This window comes from Epinephelus lanceolatus, chromosome 3 (genome assembly GCF_041903045.1).
Source record: "Epinephelus lanceolatus isolate andai-2023 chromosome 3, ASM4190304v1, whole genome shotgun sequence".
In the NCBI taxonomy this organism is placed as follows: Eukaryota; Metazoa; Chordata; class Actinopteri; order Perciformes; family Serranidae; genus Epinephelus; species Epinephelus lanceolatus.
The window spans coordinates 19,997,787-20,020,048 of record NC_135736.1 but is presented as its reverse complement, the minus strand read 5'-3'; the positions used below and the strand labels follow the sequence as shown (position 1 = coordinate 20,020,048).

The 22,262-nt window shown below is 42.0% G+C and overlaps 1 protein-coding gene across 3 annotated transcripts; it reads left to right on the top strand.

Moving 5' to 3' along the window:
* Positions 1-426: 426 nt before the first annotated feature.
* mafgb (v-maf avian musculoaponeurotic fibrosarcoma oncogene homolog Gb) lies at positions 427-19,897 on the top strand. 3 transcript variants are annotated; one of them, XM_033624400.2, is made up of 3 exons: positions 427-714; positions 14,250-14,315; positions 14,407-19,897. In XM_033624400.2, exons 2-3 carry the CDS (start codon positions 14,280-14,282, stop codon positions 14,890-14,892), a joined length of 522 nt encoding a protein of 173 aa, XP_033480291.1. In that variant the 5' UTR covers positions 427-714; positions 14,250-14,279; the 3' UTR covers positions 14,893-19,897. The 3 variants fall into 3 exon arrangements, with proteins under 3 accessions (XP_033480291.1, XP_033480292.1, XP_078022224.1); XM_033624401.2 differs by lacking the exon at positions 427-714 and adding an exon at positions 782-1,421; XM_078166098.1 differs by lacking the exon at positions 427-714 and adding an exon at positions 13,961-14,087.
* The last annotated feature ends 2,365 nt before the right edge of the window (positions 19,898-22,262 follow it).

Genomic DNA, 22,262 nt, shown 5'->3' with positions numbered 1-22,262 from the left:
CATGTCAGTTAGATCTTTTTTGTAAAGAAGGTCATCAGCTTAAAAAACAGGACCTGTAGAGTAAATTGTAAATCTGTCTTGGATCAATAATCAACATTTCTGTGTGTGTGTGTGTGTCACAGTAAGTTAAGTTTTGTTTTGCTTTTTTCCCACTTTCTGGCAGCTTATTATAGCTGTTTATTAATCACAAAAAAAGTCAAATTAGGAAAAGTGCAGCCCAGTTTATCTTCAACCCTGGTGTCACATTTAAATCCCCCAAAGTTGATGGTAATCAATAAGAATGACAGCATCAGATGTTTTCATTTTAATTCCATCTCCCTGTACTATTGTTGGAGCCAATCAGTAAGCTACTTCTAATGTTAGCTCTAAGTTTAGAGATATGCACAGAGGTGGGGGGGCGCCTTGTCACACTTTCCACACTGACTGTTGTTACAACCGTCCATCACACAGTAGTAGCGTCTCTTGTCTCTTTAAATGCGGGTTGCGTAGATCCTTCATGAATGAAACCATGTGATCCAAACATCATTTGACGTCTGGCGCCTCCGACCATAGACTAAAACAAGCGAGGAAGGAGTGGATATATGTAGACCTGCGAGAAGGCGTGAGCGGAAAAAACATTTCTCCAGCTGTCTCTCTCCACACCGGGTCGACCAGCCATCGGCGAAACCCAACCTTCGAAGGTGCGGTGGGCGAAAGGCGCCGGTTTGACTTCTGGTGAGTCAGCTTTTGTCGAAGTCAAAACTGAAATTGCTTTTAAAAAAAGTGCTGAATATAGATGTGTTGTTTTGCTGAGTGTGCACGACCACCGCCGCTGCCATGCCGTTACCCGCCGCGCTTGTGTTGCCGCTTGTCCCGGTGTTCGCCGCTGCCGCTGCCGCTGTCCTGCTCAGCCGAACTCACAGCCGTTTAAAGGGCAGCAGGCTGTTAGTGCTGAATCATCACGATCCAGTCGTCATCCAGACCCGCACATGCTGTTCCGAGACCGGGTCGTTTCACGCGGAACAGCCACGCTAACCGACCAACCGGTGATTTCATAATAACACAGACAAAGGGGGTGTACGTTGCGTACGGCTGTCAAGCTTAAAAAAGAAGCCATGTGTCGGAATTAGAGGACCGTGCGGTGCGGGGAGTACGAGAGCGAGTCGGCTGTCTGTGGCGCTGGTATGGCCGGGGATTCCCTCGTTTTACGGCCACTAAATGGCTAGATATTCAGAAAGGTTAGAGTAAAGAGAGCTAGGGAACAAACCTGAACACAGAGTAACAACTTAGGGCAGCGGAAACCCTCGAAAACAACACACAACCTCAACGCTAGCTTCCCCGGCTGTCCTCTCCTCGGGGTGCTGAAGCGGCAGCGGCGGACACAGACCCAAAGCCTCCCGCTGTCGCTTCACAAACTGACTTCGTCTGTCGCTCCCTCACAGGTAAGATGTGCAGTCAGCTGTTCGTTAAGTGGTTTTTATTTGTGTTGCGGGCGGTTTGACGGACTCTCGATGTAATCTTTCCTGCTTGCTGAGTTGGCGGTGTGACAGAAGTGGAAATGTGCCTTAAAATAAAAGCCGGCGACAACAACAAACAACAAACAACCCCCCGGCTGTCATTGTGGTTTAAGTGTCAACCGTCCAGCGGCTAGCTTCAGAGTAGCCTCCAGTGAGAGGGCAGCGGGGACTCTGCTCCCGCGACTGTTTTGACATTTGCTTTGTGTGTCAGACGCTGTTCCTCCGACAGGCCTGCTGTTCATGTATCTACCAACATTATGGTGATACATTTTTAATGTTTAAGTCACTTGTGCTGTCGGTTTAAACACAGAGAAACAGTCTATTTCCTGGCGTGCCTGGTTGTACGCCGGCTGGGCTCGCGGCAGAGATGCTGATTCATCACAACGTTGTTATTTCTCAACGTTTGCGCGAGCAGAGCGGAGGCATGAGGGAGCCATGGCAACATGGCACCGGCGGCAAGCGGGCGGACAAAGGTCTGGCGCGAGGGAAGGAAGAGCTCGGTTTATATTGGGGGGTTTGGCTTTGAGATAAATAGGCCCGGTCATGTAGTGGATGTTGACGTGTTTATGGGATAATTAGAGCTCGCGTGGGCTGCGGAGTGTGTGTTTAAAATGTCATTAGTGCTAAATTTGTTCAGTTTTTGTGTCAGTGAGGTTTGGTTAGTCAGTGGGATCAAATACATCTTCAGTCAAAGTGGATTTAAGGCACAGGCTATGGGGGGGGTGCACACAGGCATGATAAATATCACGCTGTAAATTATTTAGGCCTAGTTTATTAACCTGTTTTCACTTTTGGGTTATGACTGGAATAAAACATCTTAACAGTTACAAGCAGTCAGCCAGTGATACTCACTGCCCTTGATAACTTGCGATGACCTCACTCACCTTCTCTCAAAGTCTACATGTTAAATATATTTTGGTTGAAAAGGAGGCATTCCCATGTCAGTTTATGTTATGTTCACTGCTCATGCAGCCACACAGAGGCTTGTGCTAAAAAAAGAAAGCACCTCAATGAACTGTAATGCGCTGCAACAGAATATCCTCTGATTGATCTCTTGTAGATGGGCCATTATCTGCTGCCTGGTAGCAACCTATGAGCACTGCGACTCTTAAACACTGAGGAGTATTAGGAAGGCTCTGTGGGCTCAAGAAAAACAGAAACTTCACCCCCTAATGACTCCATATCAGCAGCTTTAGTTAGAGTCAGCACTCTGCGGAGTGTATCAAAAGTATGTAGTAAGCAAGTTGGCAAGTACTGTAATAGAGGGTCATAATGATGAAACAGTTGTATCAGTATTGGAGAGAAGAGCAACCCCCCCTCACTGTCTCTCTCTCTCTCTCTCTCTCTCTCTCTCTCTCTCTCTCTCACACACACACACACACACACACACACACACATAGACACACACATTTTCCCCATTTCCTTTCCTCATTGCATGTACGCACACACACACACACACACACACACACACACACAACCAAGGGGCTAAACTTTTTTTATACTTGGTATCAGTATTTAATCAGTGCTTGAAGTGCATTTCTCTGTCAAGTACTTTCCCCATCCTTCCCTGGTGTTCACGGTAATTGAACGCTGACCAATGCTTATGTGTGCAACTTTGCTGATGGTGGCGGAGCGGCAAGGCGCGCGGAGCAAGGGGGATGAAGGAAGAGGGAGGAAGAATGAGAGATGGGATTTGCGGAGAGATTGAGAACAAGGACCTTTTTGTCTTCAAGGCATTCCCCTGAAAATGCTGAGGCGAAGCAAATGCGCTCTCGCTTGACAGATGGCGTTTTCACTTGTTACTTACCACAGCTAGTTTCCTTGCCTTGTCGTGTGCATGTGTGCATGTGTGTGTGTGTGTGTGTGTGTGTGTGTGTGTATGTGAGAGAGGGAGAGAGAGCAGGAGACATAAAACACCTATAAGATGCTAAGATCTAGTTGCTGTAGGCGCTGTGTGTGTGTGTGTGTGTGTGTGTGTGTGTGTGTGTGAAACAGAGAGAGCACAGTAAGCACCAAGGTTAAAAATTGTGTGTGTGTGTGTGTGTGTGTGTGTGTGTGTGTGTTAGGTGCACTTGCAAGATGTAGGAGAGGGAAGTGCTTTTACTATCAGTTGGCCATTACAACATTTTGCACTCGGCAGTTGATTCCTCTCCATCCTTTGACAATGTCTGACCTGAAGCTTCTCTCTCCAGGAGGAAGTCCTAAGTAATGAGTGTATCATCTCTGTTTTACCACATCAGACATGTGTGTGAGTGTGTGTTTGTGTGTTGAGTGTTCATAGAAACTTGTTTGACTCCCTGCATGTACAGAGGTCAGGTTGATGTAACACTGTGTAAAAGCTCCTCTAGGTATGTGAAGAAGGAGGGATGGGACAGGAGATTCTGAGCCTTTTATCCTACTGGGAGGAAGAGTTTAACTCGCGTTAAGAACTGAAAAGATTAGTCGATTAATCAATTAGTCAATTAGGGAATTTATCGGCAACCATTGTCTTACTTTTTTAGTGAAAACTTTAAAGAATGACTGGTGCAGTCTTCTGAAATGAGAATATTACTGTTTTTATTACCCTCTTGTGGTAGTAAACTGAATATATTGGGGTTTAGAGATTTGGCTGGATGCATCGCATTTATAGATCTAGATTTATAGACCAGTCTATTATTCTAGAAATAATTGTTCCTATCGATTGCCTTAAAAACTTTGTCTAGGTTTGTGTTTTATTTTGGGCTGCAAGTAATTATTATTTTCCATTATTTATTAATCTGCAGATTATTTTTTGGAATGATCAATCAGTCTATGAAACATAACAAAAGCAAAATGTGATGTCTTCAGATGTTTTATTTTGTTGACTAAAGGTCCAAAAAATATGAAATGTGTAGTTTACAATGATATATGAGAAAGAAAATCAGCAAATCGTCTCATTTGAGGGCAGAGAGCAGAACATTTTTGGCATTGTTTCAGTGTTCTTGCTTGAAAAATGACTAAAACAATAAAGCCTTTATGTAAATTTTGCTGATGGACTAATTGATGTTGATCAGCCAATCAATTATTTGTTGAATTGTTTATGCTCTTTGATGCCTTATGCCTAATGTGCAGTAAGCTACTTACTGATACACGCACCTGAACAAAATTCTATTTGATAGCTTACTTTAAGGAATATAAAAATGTTCTTCTGCAAACCTTCTGTTAACAAAACAATATTAATGTCTAAAATTCATCAGTGTTTAAGGTTTTTTTTCCTTTCTTCTTTAGGCAAGAACTTTGCCTAAATTATAGTCTGAAGTGAGAATAGTTGTAATATTGCCAGGAAATATCAAATTAAAGAATAAGCAAACAATACTAAGAACCTGAGCAAGGTAGTTGACCGTTTTTGCTACTTATTTTAAGGTGATGTTTTGGTCCTAACACCGAGCCTTACATTGTATCATGTTCCTGTTGTACTGTTGCTGGATCCATCCCCGCTCTGGGAATTGTGTTAAAGAAGAAACTTCACAAAGCCTTTATTGCAGCACTATAGTGCTGGATTGCATTAGATTGCACAGGTGTTCACAATATTGTGTCCACCTCCTGTGTGTGTGTGTTTGTTTGTGTATGCGTGTGTGTGAAAGAGTTTGGTGTTTGTGGAGATAATTTCTGAGCGGCGCCTGCATGTTTATGATCTTGTTTACTACTGGGATCCATTTCAGAAAAGTCTTGTTATGTTTGCAAATTTTCAGAGAGTGGGAGAGAGGTAAAAAGAGATAAGTAAAAGCAGGAATAAAAGACGGAATGGGAGAGTGGGTGAGAGAGGGAGACAGAGAGAAGCAGAGAGAAAAGGAAGCAGTGGGGCAGATCAATAGTTGAGTGTTTTTTCTCCACAGTAATGATGAAATATGGTGTAAGCAGATCTGGTGCATAATCATTGCTGTGCTCCACTGTTTTCGCTGCTTCCGTGTGAGTGTGCTGCATGTCCTTGTGTTGTTTTGACTTAGTGTGTGTGTGTATGTGTGTGTGTTAAATGCACCCTCCCTCCACAAGTGTCTTGACTCCTTATTTACATAACCTCACCGAGAACCGAAAAATGTAGGAAACCAAGATAAATCCCATTGCAACACACATGAGAAGTCAAAAGGATTAAGAGATGGGAAACATGTTTAAGTGTCTCAAATTACTGATCCAACCTCCTGTCCTGAAATGTGTTCAAACACCAATATCACAAAGCCACTTATCTGCACTGTATCAATAATCACTCCATGATCAGCAGCTTCAAGTTCTCATGTTTTCTCTCCAAGGACCTTTGGGTTTATTTTGGAGCTTTTTGAGAAGGCTCCAGTTAAAGGAGAGACATACTCGTTCCCACACATACACAAATAGACACACATACGCTCCATACTAGAGCTATGATTTTGTTTTGCATGCAGTGTTGAGATATCGAGAATGTAGCCGTGGAGATGCAAGGCCCTGGTAACAGGAGTATCCGTACCAGCGGTTGTCTACCAGTTGCATCATCTCTATGCGCCAAATTGACGCATTTTTTAACTGCAGTGTGACGATCCTAGAATTGTGGTATGAATTTCTGAGCCTTTTAAATAAGAAAGCACACACACACACACACGCACTGTGGATCAATGCCAAGGAGCAAAGAGAGGGAACAGAGACATGTGTGTGTGTGTGCCTCAAATGTGGCACCTGCTCTTTGCCTTCACCTGTGACATGAAATTATTTCTGTGCAGCAACAGTTCTCACCTGACTTCTAATTTCCCCTGTTCACACTTAAGCCTAGTTTGGAAACTTCATCAGAGATGTTCTGAAACAAACTGGGTGCATCTTTAAAACACCTCTATGAAATCACCTTCAGAGTGATCGACTGTAACTCAGGTGATGGAGTGCTGGAGTCAACTTTTTAACCATTAAACCTGATTAGAGGTATTTATATTGATCCTCTCTGGGGGCTGATTCTTTTTCGTTTTTCTCTACTGATAACTAAAATATCCCAGGAGCCTTTTTATCCATGTGTTTGACCTTTGTAGACAAAGCTGACTAGGGCTGCAGCTAATGATTACATTCATTGTCAGTTCATCTGCCGACTAATCTTTTGATTTAATTGATTAGTCATTTCATCTATAAAATGTCAGAGAATACACAAAATTATTCATCACAAGGTGATCTTCAGATGTCTTGTTTTGTGTGATCAACATTTCAAAACTCAAAGATATTCAGTTTACTGTCACAGAATACTGAGAAAACCTGAAAATGTTGACATGGAAGAAGCTGCAACCGTGTTTTTATCATCCTGTTTTCTTAAAGAATAACTTAAAAGATTACGTACATGACATCCGATTGATTGAAATTAATTGACCAGTTGATTAACCAACCTATTCTTTCAGCTCTAAAACTGACAAAGTGGAAGGTGAAAACCGGAATTGTGGAACACGAGTTTAATTTTAATTTCTATTGTTCCTTTTTACTGGAAACTGCACAACATATTTTTACGTGATATTAAAAATAGAAATACATTTGGATGATGGCCAAACACTGAGTGGACTACTTACATACAAACATTTAAGCCTTTGAGATGAGGAAGAACTCTTTCATCCGGATAAACCTTAAGTTCCTAGCATTTGTTTCCTTTCGAGGCATGGCTTTATAAATCTAATCACTGTTACCTCGCACTAACAATGATCACTTCCATGTAGACGACTGGCAATTGATCAGTTGCAGAGATATGTGAACTCTGCAAACTTGTTGAATTCTGTTGTCATTTTTAGCCGCAACTGTAACATCTAAAGATTTTATATTTAAACACAGTGGTCTGATCTATCCGATGTTTTTGCTGTGCTTATTTTATGTACTTATTTTATTTTGCCATCAGCTTTGTTGAACCAAATCTATGAGCACAGAGGCTAAACAATGTACTGCTGTGGACGGGAGCTGCAGCAAAACATATTTAACCAACCTAAAAACTTCAATATCAATGCAAGTGTATGCTTGATTTGAATAGTTGCTCTGCTTTACCTTAAGCACTAACCAATAGAGGCCGTGGTTGACCAGCAACTCAAGTGTTCTGCTAAGTAAAATTACTTTTTGTCAATGGAGTCTGGTGGCTTTGATATAACAGCCTAAATTCCCTGTCAGAAATGGCTGTCTGACAGCAAGTTGAAAATATTCTAAAAAGAGCGTACACTTAAACAGATGTGGATTTGTTTGTTGGGGTTTAGATGGCTAAAAACTAACCAATTGAGGCAACGTTTGCTCTGCATCCTTTCATTTTATGTACACGAAGCAAGGGTTTTTTACAAGGCATTGTAAATAAACATTGTGATTTGATCTATATGTGCTCCGAGAAGATGTCGTGTTTGGCTAGTCTCACGAAGCCAGACTCTGCACTTTGTTTTAGCATTGCCACCACTGGAGAAAGCTCTGTCTGAACCTACCATAAATCCGTACTAAGGGGAGAAAAAAATTGCTCTGGGTTGTTTGTATTTTTTCTAACCAATCACAGTTGTCTAGGGTGGCACTAAGCCCAGGATGCAGCGATGGCGCCCTTGCAAAAGAGTTCCAGCCACTGGCAGGCTCATACTAATGTTTGGCATGATGTGAAAAGCAAAACTGAACTAACTATACGAAGGAAAGGATGCATTGGAATGCACATGCCCTCATACTTTGGTCCTGTGGGTGTATTTTTGTGAGCCATAATTCCTGTCATACCATCTTAAATGAGTGGCAGCAAATGTGAAACCTTAAAATGGTCACCAGGAATGTCCCGGTGCAAAAGGCCACTGCTCTCCGTGACACCTCCATGAGCTACACATGCATCTCCTCTTGTTAGTTCCTGGTCTCAAACATTTGTTTCTGGTAATGATGAATGCATCCCCACAGTCACACAATGTTTGCTTTGCTGGTGCACTAAAACTTTCTCTTTGTCTCGAGTTCGTACTGCTGACCTGGGGATGTACAGCGTCTGGGGGAAATAAACGTAACATGTCGTTTAACTTATCGCCGTCTCCCTCGCAGCCCTCTGTGTGTTATCCACACACACACACATATACACACAAAGAGGGAACCAACTTAACCTACGGTACATGCTTTTTTTCCTCTTACAAAAAAAAGCACTTATGAAAAAAAAGGGAGCCAGAGCTCAATTGCCTGACAGTGCAGTTTTTTTGCTTGTGTTGGGAAATTTGTCATCACACTCTGACTTACTACCTGGAATGGGAAAAACGTGTCGACGCCAGGACTTTTTCTTGCCTTTAATAACACACTTGCACAAACGCTGTCTCGCGCACACTTAACCAGCACACACACACACACACACCAACACACACACAATAGCCTTTTTGAACTCTCAGAAAAGTGTGAAAGTGATCGCTCTCCTCTCTCCATATATTATAATATGCATATGAGGGGCCAGGCTCTTGCTCCTTTGCAAGTTCCTTCACTTCCCCTGTTTTCTCCATCTCCTCTGCTCCCCTCTCTGTCTGTGTTATCATGCTTATTTCACGCTCTGCATACCTCCCAGTTAATAGCCTCCTGCTCCTTCTCCACACACACGGCTCCAACTGGGGTGTCTCTTCTCCCCCGCTCTCTTCAGTTCTCCTCCGTCTCTCCACGGCCCCCTGTATCTCTGCTGTGGAGCCTGCCCCCTCTCTGTATACACAGGTTGCCATTATCGCTGATCTGATTCCTAATTCTCAATTAGCCTCCACACAGTGTTCATCGTTAATTATTTACCAACTCCCTCATCACCCTCGGCCCACGCTAGATCAATGAGAATTGCTCCCTCTTTTTTTTTAACAAAGCCAAGGTGGACTGCAGCCAGAAGCTGAGTTTTGTGGTGCTCGGAGGTTTTAATTCACGCTCCCAACGTTCTTTTGCTCTCTTTGTGTCTTTCCATCGTGTCCTCTCTGTGTCTTCACCGCCTCACTCGGCTGCCATCCTTTGTGTTCTCCATTATTGCTCAGAGAGTTGCCTGAGGGAGGAGGCGCAGTTAAGGCAGTTGTTATGTTGGGATTATTCAATAAAGACAGACTTGCCACTGCATCACAACCGACTTGTGACTCTTACAGTCTATTCTTGATCATTCTCTATATGCTAGCTTGTTTATGCTCGCGTACACCCACACACACCAGCCCCCGGGTCGTTTTTTGAAGCGTCTAATCTGGCTATTTATTTTCCTCTGTGTGTGTGTGTGTGTGTGTGTCTGTGCAGCATGCCACCAGCCTTAAGTAGGAAGTCTCTTTCTAAGAAATTCCTCTCTGTGTGGCGGTAGTGGCTGGAGCAAAAGGTTCTCTCAAACAAGATTAATTAGAGCTCCGTCTGAAGCCAGACACACACACACACAGACACACACACAGACACACATGCACACTCACACACACAGAGTTCATCATGCTGTTCGTCTGCACTACATGAAGAGAAAGGAGTCGTGCTTTATGTCTTGTGCTCTTTAATCTATCTTTATAAACCCCATGATCGCTGTGTTCACCTTCTGCCACACTATTACTCTCATTTTCATCCTTTCTCCAGGACTTGATTTGTCAAGAAGACAGGATGTGAAGCTTTTTCTGTGTGTGTGTGTGTGTGTGTGTGTGTGTGTGTGTGTGTGTCTGTATCTGTGTGTGTGTGAAACAGAGAGCAGAAGGTTGGGGGGAGAGGGAGAGATGGTCAGCAGTAGTTTCATTGCACTGGATCAGCTTCAGAACTTTTCTAATTGGAGGTTTTAGTCGTGGTCGTTGCTGAGTTCAGGGTTTTTTTTTCGACCCCAATCCCCCTCCATCCATTCCTCCCTCCCTGCTCCTCTCCCTCTCTACCTCCATCTCTCTTTCCCCTACACCCCCCCCTCTCCCCCGTACCCAACAGCTAAGCTCTTACAAATGTGTTGAGGATGCATTTTCACCCAAACGCTTTCCCACCCCCTCTTCTTCCTCCTTCTCTGCTCCCCCCCGTCCTGTTCCTCCTCATCGGCGCTCTCCCCTCCATCCCCACCTCTGTCCCCCTCCTCCTCCTCCTCCTTTTCCTCTCTACTCACTTGCCTCTCTCTTTTTCTTCTCTTCTTTCTCCCTTGTCATTTGCACCCCCCACCCCGTCCTCCCTCCATACTCAGCATTTTTCCCGGCTGTGGGTGTGATGTCTCCGCTGTAACGCTAATCAGCTCTGGAGACGTCAGCATTCTTTCAGTCCTCCTTCACCACCACCAGCTACCCCCCCCCCCCCCCCCCCCCCTCCTCGCCCCCCTCCTCCTCCTCTTCCTTTCTTACCTAGTCTGTCTTCACCTTGGTATCCAACCAACTCCTCACCCTCTTTTCTCCTCACTTTCTTATCTTTTCTTCTCTGCTAGTCGTATTTTACTCATCTCCACTGCGTCTCACCTCTCCTTCTTATATCCCTGTCCCCATGTCCCGTCCTCTGTGTTTGCGAGGATGTGTGTATGTGTGTGTGTGTGTGTGTGTGTGTGTGTGTGTGTGTTGTCTCTCGACTGTAACCGTAAGCAGCTCTGCTCTTGAGTTGTCAGCGTTCTTTCGGTTGCTCCATAAAAATACAGCCTGCCACAGCAAAAAAGCTGTCTGTTGTAGCAACAGTGGCTGTGGCATTGACCACACCGCAGCGACCACCCCGCAAGCATTATGGGAAGGACACCTCTGGCACTTTGTGTTTGTGTGTGTGTGTGTATACATCCAAGATGAATGGCGATGCCTTTGCTCAGCAGATGATCCTTAACCTGGGTGACTTACACATGGCCTGAGCGCTCAGACAACGCTCACACAAACTAGTTTATTGCAGTTTTATGCTGTGGTGCAGGTCAGGCGTTTTGTTGTCTAACCTTGATGAAGTAGCCTCAAACATGATACAATGTCCTGCTCTGCAAGTGCACAATACTAACACCACTACTACCACTACCATAGCTATAACGAGTCCGATTTTTTAAGCAGAAATGCCAAACATCGCATAGTTCATGCTCCTCAAATGTGAACAGATGTCATTGTGCTCACTCTGATATTATGTTTATGATATTAAACATAATATCTTATAACAAGCTATTTGAGGACACTACTTTGGACTCTCGGAGGTTGAGATTTATTTTTAGGGCATTGATTTTATTGAACAGGTGATTATATAGAGACAGACAGGAAAGGAGGGAATAGATAGAGGAGTATCACATGCAACAGCCATATGAAACGTAACTGATGATGTTGTGGTTGTGTGGAATGCGTCTTAACCATTCGGCTACAAAGACGCCCTGGTCATCCTTTTCTTAAGTCATTAGAGTAAATTAGTTGGATTGTCTCATGATCAGATGATAATTACCGCAAAGGACATGTCCTTAAAAGTAAGCTCTACTATCTAAAACTGAAGAATGATTACAAAGGAGCTGTATTGGTACGGATATGGATACTACAAGTACCTTTTGTGCACCTGCAATAATTCCATTTGCGAGTTGCTTTTATCTAAGACATTTTAATTATGTGTTGTCAAGTATGGAATAAAACTCCTGAACCGTGCATGCACAGTAAGCTCAATTTCCGCACGTGTCGAGTATTGTTTAGCACTTTAAACATAACTACACATTTGCACGTTTGTGCAGCCGAGCGTTTTACGTGTGTGTTTTATTGTGCCCCACTGGCATGGCGGCAGGGCAATGTGTATGTGCTCGCTGGCATGCTTTTTTGTTTGTATGTAGATGGGGTTATGGGGGGTTGGGGTTTGGGCACAGGGGAAATAAGTGAGTGCCTGGCAGGAAAACAGCCTCCTTTTTGCCCCCTCTGTTTTCCCTCTCTTCTCCACCCCCACCCCCCAACAGCCACCCTCAGTCTTCATGTCTTTGATCCATCCATTGTGCGATGATGCACCTCCAGCTGTGGGAGGCTGCAACCCAATAAGGCTGCGGTGGAACATGAAGATGGAAAACATTTGTTTATTGAGGAAAAAGCTCTATGTATACACAGTTAAATGAAAGACCATTTTAATTGACTGATCCTAACCCATTTATATGAAGTGCTGAAGTCAAATCCTTTGAATGAGGCAGCGCTGTTGCGCCATCACAGTAAAACTCCTATGTGAGGAAAAGTGTAGCATCTCTCTTTCCCCATATTCTTCATCATTTCTCTGAATTTCTGACTTGCTGTGCATTTGACACGCGTTGTGTGCATGCATGATTGCTTGCATGTGCTTGTAGAGTACGTTTTTCTTTGATCTACAGCTATTTATAACTGTAGGATTTGTGGCATTGCTCGCATAAACACTCACGCACCCTCACAGACAGACGGAGGTGCATTGTGGGGGAGGTTCACTGGAACGCTCAGTGCCTTGCCTTTTGACAGAAAAGTATAAGAATGAAACGAGAACAGACACGTTGCCTAATGTCATCACTTCCCTAAACAAGGAGCTCTTTAAATTACCCAACTTGTGAATGACTGAAGAAACTTATTTTTAAATCTGCTTCTTACTTTTTTTTAAAGTAGCCCTGGTGTGAAATACACAAGAGAGTATAGATGCATACAGGAAGACAACACACTGTGTTAAATCAGCAAATTGGTTTAAGTAAACTTCTCATTCAGCTGTGTCAGGTGTGGAGGTTTGGCTGAAAAGCAGGTGTTTTTATGCTTTGATGACAACCACATTTCGCTGTCCATTAGGCAGCCAATCACATGCAAGCACGTCCTCTCATTTACCACCCCCACCCCCTGTGCCTGCAGCTATGTTATGGGCAAATCCTCGCCTTTTAAGAAAGGAGTTAAAGGGTTGTAAGTGGTGTAAAAACAGAGAGGAAGGTGGGATAAAAGAGAGTCAGAGGATAGCAGAAATTTGCACAGCAGGAGAGGAGAGGAGAGGGAGGGGTGAGAGAGTGAGATCAGGAATCTGCTGAGTCATCATGACTGGTCTCATGATGATCCCTCAGCAGCAGCAACAATAGCTGCCCTTTATCAAACACACACACACACAAACCGCACACACACACACACACACACACACACACACACAGACCGCACACACACACACACACACACAGGTCTGAGAGATGAGAGCCGGACCAACGCACCATACAAAGCGTCTCATTGAGAGCTTGTGGAGATGCTCATCTGTGGAGCTGTGCGCTCTAAGGACTGATCTCATCTTTTGCACTTCCAGGCTCCCTCTTTGTTGACTTCTGATTCACACTGTCTTGTCTCCATCCTTTTGTCTCTTGTTTCCATTTTGGTACAAATGTGTATACATCGTATTCTTTAATTCGCTTTAATTTTCAGCCCCACTAGGTGTATGTGTGTGTCTGCTTTACCACTTTGCTGCTACAGTCTTGAGTAAGGTGTGTCTGTGTTTGGGTAAAGGCTCTAACAGTTGGTTTTCCCCTGGAGTCCTTCCCACAAATTTCACCACTTCCTCTTCTTTTTATGCTCATTTCATTCCTATTGGCCTGAAGCCAGCCAATAAGAGTTCAACAACACCAAGGTAGTGGGCACTGTCAATGTAACTACCAGGAAACAGGAAGTCAGGGAAATTCTAAGAAAAGTTTGTGCCACTTTCACTCATACTCTGTGACACAGATGCACGATATACTGTAACATGCTCACACCACAGTGCTCCAACAGTAGCTTTAAACGTGGTGCATCTCCCCTGAGCCTGGTGGGTATTGATACACACTTAGTGAGTTCTTTATGATCATAGGGAGCTGTTATTGTTCTTAACACAAATGTGGTATTTTTTTAATGCTATTGCTCTGTTAACTGGCTTTGTGCTGTCTCTTATGATGTTTCATATGGTTAATACTTTCTTGTATCTCCGTAGGTCCGTTCAGAAGAGCAAGGCTCTTGTGGCATGACGACGACTAACAAAGGAAATAAAGCCTTGAAGGTAAGAGAGAGCATTCTTAAAGTGGATTCTCTGTATGTGATATATTGCTCTGTCTCTTTTTTACAACCCGTCCTCCTCTTGTTTCCTCCAGGTGAAGCGTGAGCCGGGGGAGAATGGCACCAGCCTCACAGACGAGGAGCTGGTGACCATGTCAGTGCGGGAGCTGAACCAGCACCTCAGAGGGCTCACCAAAGATGAGATCCTGCAATTGAAACAACGGCGGCGCACCCTGAAGAACCGGGGCTACGCCGCCAGCTGCCGGGTGAAGCGAGTCACCCAGAAGGAGGAGCTGGAGAAGCAGAAGGCCCAGCTGCAGCAGGAGGTGGACAAACTGGCCAATGAGAATGCTTCGATGCGGGTTGAGCTGGACGCTCTGAGGTCTAAGTACGAGGCGTTACAGACCTTCGCCAGGACTGTGGCACGGAGCCCCACTGTCGGGGTCGGGGTGAGGGCTGGAGGGGGAGGAGGAGGGGGAGGGGTGGCGTCATCAGTCATTGGCCCGCTCATACCAGGGAAGATGGCAACAGCGACCAGCGTGATTACAATAGTGAAGTCAAAAACAGATGCACGGTCTTGAGGGAGGGAAAGATAGATGAGGGCATGTTGGGATGGAGCTCAGCTGCGACAGAGTAATTCTTCTCTGCTGGCCACCTTTCCTCCACCTGCACTGACGTCAAACAGCTGGGCAGTCTCGATCACATAGCCTCAGCACGTTCCCATCAACTGTCTCAGAGCAGTGCAGGTGAAGGAAAGGCTGGAGACTATAAAGATGCAAGTCCTTGGTCAGCGCATGATCATTTAGCACAGGACAGATACACAGGGTTCCTACGGTCACTGAAAGCCTGGAAAAGTCAAAGAATTTGTTTTATTCCAGGCCAGGGGGGGAATGTAATTGCCAAAACACTTGGGAAAAATCATGCAATTTTGTTCAGTTGCCATTCGTGTCAGTCAAAGTGTTCAGTGTCAGGTTTTACCACTGGTAGATCTAGATATCTGTAAGTGCATAATAATCCCATCACACATTTGCACACTAGACTTGAAGCAGACGTTTGCCTGAACCGAAATTTGCTACACCAGAAAAAATATTCCAAAACATGCGTTACATAGAATCAGAAATTGACACAAAGGGTTCCAAAATAACACACAAGATTTCACGTGACCTGCTGATTTCAGTGGCTGAAGAGAAGTCCCGTCATGCTCCACCTAGCCAAGAACCTTTTCAGAAAAGTACTATAGAAAAATATATATTACACAATGGTGGTAACTGTATTTCTACTGTTTTGTACTGTGTTGTCATTCACATGCGGTCCAAAGTGTATTCTTTGTGTGTCGATTGTTATATATCAGGAATTCTGTGAAATTCTGTGGCGCGTGTTCGTTTTGGTATTGCTATATTTAGTTAGCTGTATTTTTTCTACAGTCTCTTCACTTTCTATGTCCAGCTCTCTTGCTCTTACCTATTCTTTCTCTGTCCTTCCATTTTTCAATTCCAACTGGTTTCCATCATAACACACAGTACTTCCTGGATCTAGCAGACAGAGGGGTGGAAAGGAAAAGAAAAAACAAACCCACAACATACTATAGAGGAAAGGAGATATAGTTACTGAAAGTCACCGACTTTATCTCGGTTTGTAGGATTTTTCAGGGAAACGGTCGTTTAAACACCAGAGCTCAAGGTCTGTGTGTTTGAGCTCCTGTCAAAAAGTATATAGAAGAAAATTGGAAGGGCAAGTGCCTTGGTCTCCTAATGATATGCATCAAGACGAAGTCAAGAGGAATTGTGGAAGGACGGTGGAGATTCAATGCAGGTGTTTGCTTATACCTGTGCTTAATGTGAAACACTGACCAATCAGGAATCAGGTTGTGACAGCATTTAACTCTGGCTGTGCGTTGTTGTATGAGTTGTGTAGTAGCAGGATTATTAATATGAATAACACCCATTTATGTGACTCGGCAGTTCATTAAAAATGCTTTTTTGAAAGTTGCTGATCTATTTTGAGTACAAGTCCTGTTTATGTGGATTACTTGGTTTGCATGTTTATGATTTTGATTGGCTCCTGACTCTGAAATCTAGGTTATTACAGCTACAGCAACAATCTTGCCTCAAATCAAAGTGGTTTTTGTTGCATTCCTCTTTGTTTTTAACCACAAAGCTCACTTTGCAAGTGCAAGTGTGATTACCGACAATGCAGCCAACCAGCAAAGACAGCAAAGATACTTCTCTGAATTTCCAGTCACACAAATGGGATGTCATTTCACACGAGTTTTCCCATAAACAGTAGTCTTACGTGGTGTTCTATACTCCAAGAATCTGTGTCTATGTATGGTAGAGTCTGGAATTTTATAAAGACAATTATCTTTGCATTGTTTGTAACGACCTGTTGGAAAAAAAAAAAAAAGGTATAACAAAATCTGTTTGATATACAGTATCTCTCTATTTTGCAATTGTACCAAAAGTGGCTTAACTACTGAATAGCTTTGTTCTTTCTCTAGTGACTAGGCACGTGTGTGTAACCGTGTAACTAGCGTGTGGTGTGCCGTGTAGGTATGTGACGAGGTAACTATAACGTTCACTATTTCATGGATATGACTTTGATCCTTGTTTGATTTCAGGCCGAAGCAGGTGATGACACTGTGGGTAACTGCACTCTTTCTCTAATCATAAGATCTATGTCCTCCCGGCCCCGTCGTTCAGCTCCAGCACTGCAGAACGTGTTAGATCGTTTGTTTATCTGCTCGCAATCTGCAGTCATCATTTGTACATTTTAGCTTCACTTTAGCTGACCCATTCCTCGTATTTTTGAACCCGTCTCTGGCTGTAATTTGGTTCTCACAGTCTTGAGAGCTAGTAATAACAGATAAAATGACCACTGAGATGAGGAAGTGTTCTGGTTAACCTCATAAGCTTCGTGATATTGTGTATTCAAGTCATCTGGCAACATAACAGACATAGGAAACTCAACATTGGGCCTATATGGCTGCATCACCCCTACTCCTTCAATAAGTTATTTTTGTAGTGTGTGATAAAACTATTTGTTTTTGCTGTGTACATTTTATATAGTTCTGTACATATAATGTTCCTGTTTTGTTTGTTTTTGAATTGTTCTGTAAGTGTCAGGGAAGTGAAACAAATTTGTTAATGTATTTGGTGTTTTATGAAGTGAAAAAAAAGTGTATTCTGCTATTTAATGGTTTGTCAAAGAGTTAGGTTTACTTTACAAAGAACAATTTCCTCAAATTGTTTTTTTAACTGATGAAAACCTGATTTAAATCATTTAACAAAAGCAATTTACATTATTAAAAAAAAACAGTACATACATGCAGCCTTTTACCTGAACCGCTACTTTTCCACTGTGAAGAAAAAGGGGTTAACTAGCCTACTGCTGTGCAGTTATTAAGATTAGCGAGGTATGTCCGTGTCTGTACCCTACATTAGTATAAAGTCAAACAGATGAACAATGAGCAAAGGCATTGGAAGGGAAATGGGTTTGAAAAATATTATTTCTCCATAATCTTTACTCTTTTTTATTTCGTTCAGTCATAGTGAAATCAGAGAGCGACAAATGTCAAATGAAATTTTTTTAAACGTCTCATTATCACATGGTATTCAGCTACAAGCAAATACAGGTATCACTCTGTGTATTTAAGTATGTGCTCTGTATTTGTTTTTAAAAATGTGTCCTGTTTTGTGTGGTCACATTTGATTTTCTACTCATTTGCTTGTTGAATAATGTTTTTTATTTTTGCTGGCAAGTCCTGTGTGGTGTGTGTGGTCACGATGGTGTAAAATAGGAAGAAACGCGACGCAAAAGCAAAATAAGAAACTCCTATACATACTGTATATGTGCTGTTGTCAAACAATATGTCTCCATCCAGTCTGTATTCGTATGCTCCTCCTGTCCACAAAGGATGCATACTGTATAAGTATACATGGTGGCCGCTGTTTAATAGACATCTCTAATTATGCAAACTGTGTAGGGGCAAAATTAGACCTCCTGCCACACAGGAGCAGTGATGCTTTCGTAGTCGTCGTGTCAAGTTGTCTGTTTTATAATTGCAAGGTACCTGTGTAATGTGACGAGGTTTAAGAGCTTATATACAGAGTGTTTAGTGTATGTGGTTAATAACGGCAGTACCAGTTTGTCTCTGTTTAAATTGCTTTCCCAGAGTGCCACTTAACAGTTAACTGTGAAAACATGAAATCATCAGAAAGGTTTGATCCAAGAAAGTAAAATCTACCGTAGCTGCAGTCAGACTAAAGAATATCATTATTCTTGTATTCCAGACTCGAATATCTCGTGGTTTGTTGTATTTCTTCCACGTGAAGCAGTGTGTCAGGTCAGGGTGTCAGAGGTGAAACGTCACTGAAGTTTCTTCCTAGTTTTCACTCAGCAGACCTGATCAGCTGACAACTACTGACCTTTAGTGATGATCAGACGGGGCAGCTTGGTGGCTTTTCATAACAGAGTTTATGAGCTTGTAAGACACGCTGACCTTATTTCCCGCTGCCTGTACAGGGGTCATACCCTCCTTATGAAAAGACATTTCATCACAAACCCAAGCAACAGCTCCTAAAGCGCATCTATAAATATTTTACAGAGGCAGAAAGGAGTGGTGGAGACACATCTGATAAGACCATTTCCCACTCCACTTATCCCATCCCCTTTTTACAAAGTGTTAGCGAGTTAACTCAGCAGGCTGCAGAGCCCTTCTTCAAAGCATCCGATTCTTCTGGAAGATGCAAATCATTAACTCCTTATCTTGCTGCTTGGCCAATCGGTATGTAGTCATTCGGTTGTTTTCCCGTCTAGTGAATCACGCCACCGGACTCTAAAAGCCCTTTCACCCACCTCCAATGCCGATCGATGAGAGTAAATGAAGCAAGGATTCCTTTGATCGTTTGTTTGGTGTTTTCATCAATAATAATGTTTGTTTTGTACCCTCTTCTGCTGCTCTCTCTCACTCTCTCTGCTGCCCTTATCAGTTGCACAGCCTCTAACATGAATTCTTACCCAGAGTTTAGGTATAACATCACGTTAACTTATATTTTGTTTTTTCTTGTAACAGTCTCTTGCTCTGATTTTACTCCTGGTACCATGCTTGTTTTGTTTTTTCTCCCATCAAACCACATGTGTCTATTGGTGAGCGTTTGGCCAGGTTAATCATGGGGATATTTTTGTGTTTCTAAAAGTATACAATGGTCAGTTTAAAGCTATAGAGAAGTAGTGACTTGTGTGAATATGGCAAAGCCTATTCAGAAAAGCCCTTGTAATAGGAAATTCTGTGTTTTGTAATATTTCTGTATGGGGTGTAATAAATTATTCTACGACAGTACTTTCTATGGGAAAATACTTAAAATGTGACAGTCTTTGTAAGTATTTATCTTCAACTAAATTATTGTACTTTCTTTTGCAATTTGTAGATACGTAAGTGATGATGACAAGGTATTGGTAATCATTAAATTAACTGTTTCATCATCGGTCTGATGCATCTTTTAATTTATTGATGTATATACTGTATGTTTGTTGATAAACAGCTTACTTTATTTTGTATATGACCAATAAACATGTTTTGAAATGGAACAGCTTTTGTGGGTTTTGTTTAATGAAGGAGTAAAGGAACAATATTTTTTAACATATACAGCTAGCATATTGTTCCTATTATCAGCTAAAAATGAATGTCATACTACTGTTATAGTTAGAGGACAGATACAGGATGCATTTAAATTAATTCAGCAAGTCAGCCACTTAAGTTTATTATCTTAATTACTGTCATTACCATACTAGTGTTGTCACAATAGTGGAAATTCTAACTCTGATACAATACCTTGAAAAATACTGATAATTCAATATCATTTTTGACACCACGGTAAAAAAATACTGTGGATAACTTCTAATCTTTAATTCAAAGATACATATATCAAGGCTATAACAAGACAATGATAACTTTTCTTGGTTAGTAGCAGGGAACAGCAGAATTACTGTAGGAGAGACTGGGGATAGTTGTAACACTTTTTGTCTCAGCACCTATAACTCACTTAATTTTTGTGTCAGAGCTCTCATACCCTTATTTCTTGACTATAAATAGCAAGTTTATTAACTTCTCCAACTATATCATAGAATTCATTAATTGATGTAAAATGTAACGAGCTCCACTGTTACAACCTGACACACTACTGGGGTAAGTTGAGGGAAATATTAAAGAAAATTACACAGTAACAAAAAATACCCCCAAAAAACTGATACATAAGCTAATAACCAATTCCTACTAAGGTCTAACCTGTACCTGTGAGATGCTTAGTGCCTGACATGAAGTGAGTCCAAAATCCAGGTCTGCTGCCTCAGTTAAATAACCAGCCAAGACTTTTTGACATGGCAGCTGTGTCGATCCTCTTTCTCTTATTTTTTGTATTTATTTTTATTTTTTTGCAGTATCTTCTCAATGTCCTTTCAGTTTTTTTCACCAGCTCTCCTGGCATGTTGAGAAAAGGAGTAACATAGCTAGAGAAAATGTGTCTCATAGTCATTGGAGTGAGTTGTAACACTATTTAAAAAGGTGTTACAACCATCCCCACCCCTGTCAGTCAGTGTTAAGCTAGCTGTAACAGCATGGTGGTTTGAAATAGTCACAGATGAAATGCCTCACATTTTACCTAAGAGACCACTCACTAATATAATACAAGTTACATAACCTTAATCTCAACTGTATCAGTATTAATCAGAAAATAGATTTCATCCAAACAATTACTTTCATACTTGAAAATCAATATTTTTGCTGTGAAGTCTGCACACTTCTTTGCACAGCTATGAAATTTCACATTTAAGTTCAGGAAGGAAGGGTCGTACAATAAATGCATTACATGACTCACAGGTCATCCCTTCTTGGTGAAAGTGGTGCTGTTACAACCATCCCCTAGTAAACATTACCAGCAAGAGAAAGTATTACGTATTTATATGAATACTGTGGAAAATGGGTATTGAAACAGTTTCAAATATTCAAAATCAATATGTATCGATAAATCAGTACTTTCAATAACACTATATCACAGCCATATTGTGTTCTTTCTTTCTTTTTTCATGAAAGAAATCTCTGCAATACAGAAATACATTGTTGTTGATGTTGCACATCACTGTTCACTAAATCATAGATAGATTTGACAGTTAAGCCATTTATAGATTTTAATATTGTATTAATCAATGATTTCTAAGACACCATGTCCTCATTCCAGGGCATGAAAAGATAATGAATGAATAGTTTACCACTGACAGCCTGTTTACAGCCAGAAAATACATTTTTTTTGCTCTAACACTCAAAACTTCAAATCCCAGACAGAACAGTGTTTAATCCAATATTTATTTTTGATATGCCCTATATGCCTGTTAATATTTGTAAGCATGTGTCACACTTCAGACACACTTAGTCCTATTAATTTTGCACAGCACAATTTGACTTGTCAGACACAGGTGTAACTAATATTGTTAACTTCTACATTGCAGTAGCTGCATGAAGTAAATAGAGCCATATGTAATGATGTTACTGGTTTCACCTGTGCTTTTTCTGCTGTGACCACTTAAAATATCTGCTGTGAAGAAGGCCCATTTATATGCACTGACTTTCTCTCATGTATGACAATACTAAACATGAATTTTGAGAGGGAATAATGCTTTAAAAGATGAAGAGAATATGGATTTTCCCGATGTTAAAACACGTATGATTAATTATTTTACATTAAATTTGTGGTGTGCCAAAACTCAAGGCTGAAATGTGCTGCACAATTTGTACTAACACATTTTTTTTTTCATCCCCAGTGCTATAATATAAAGCCTGATATTTGTGTTTATCCAGTCAGGTCTGTAGGTGGCAGTATGGAGTTATCAGCTCCGGCTGCCTCTGTCTCCAGCAGCTCTGGGTGCTGGGAAAACATGGAGCACAGTCACATTTTAATCT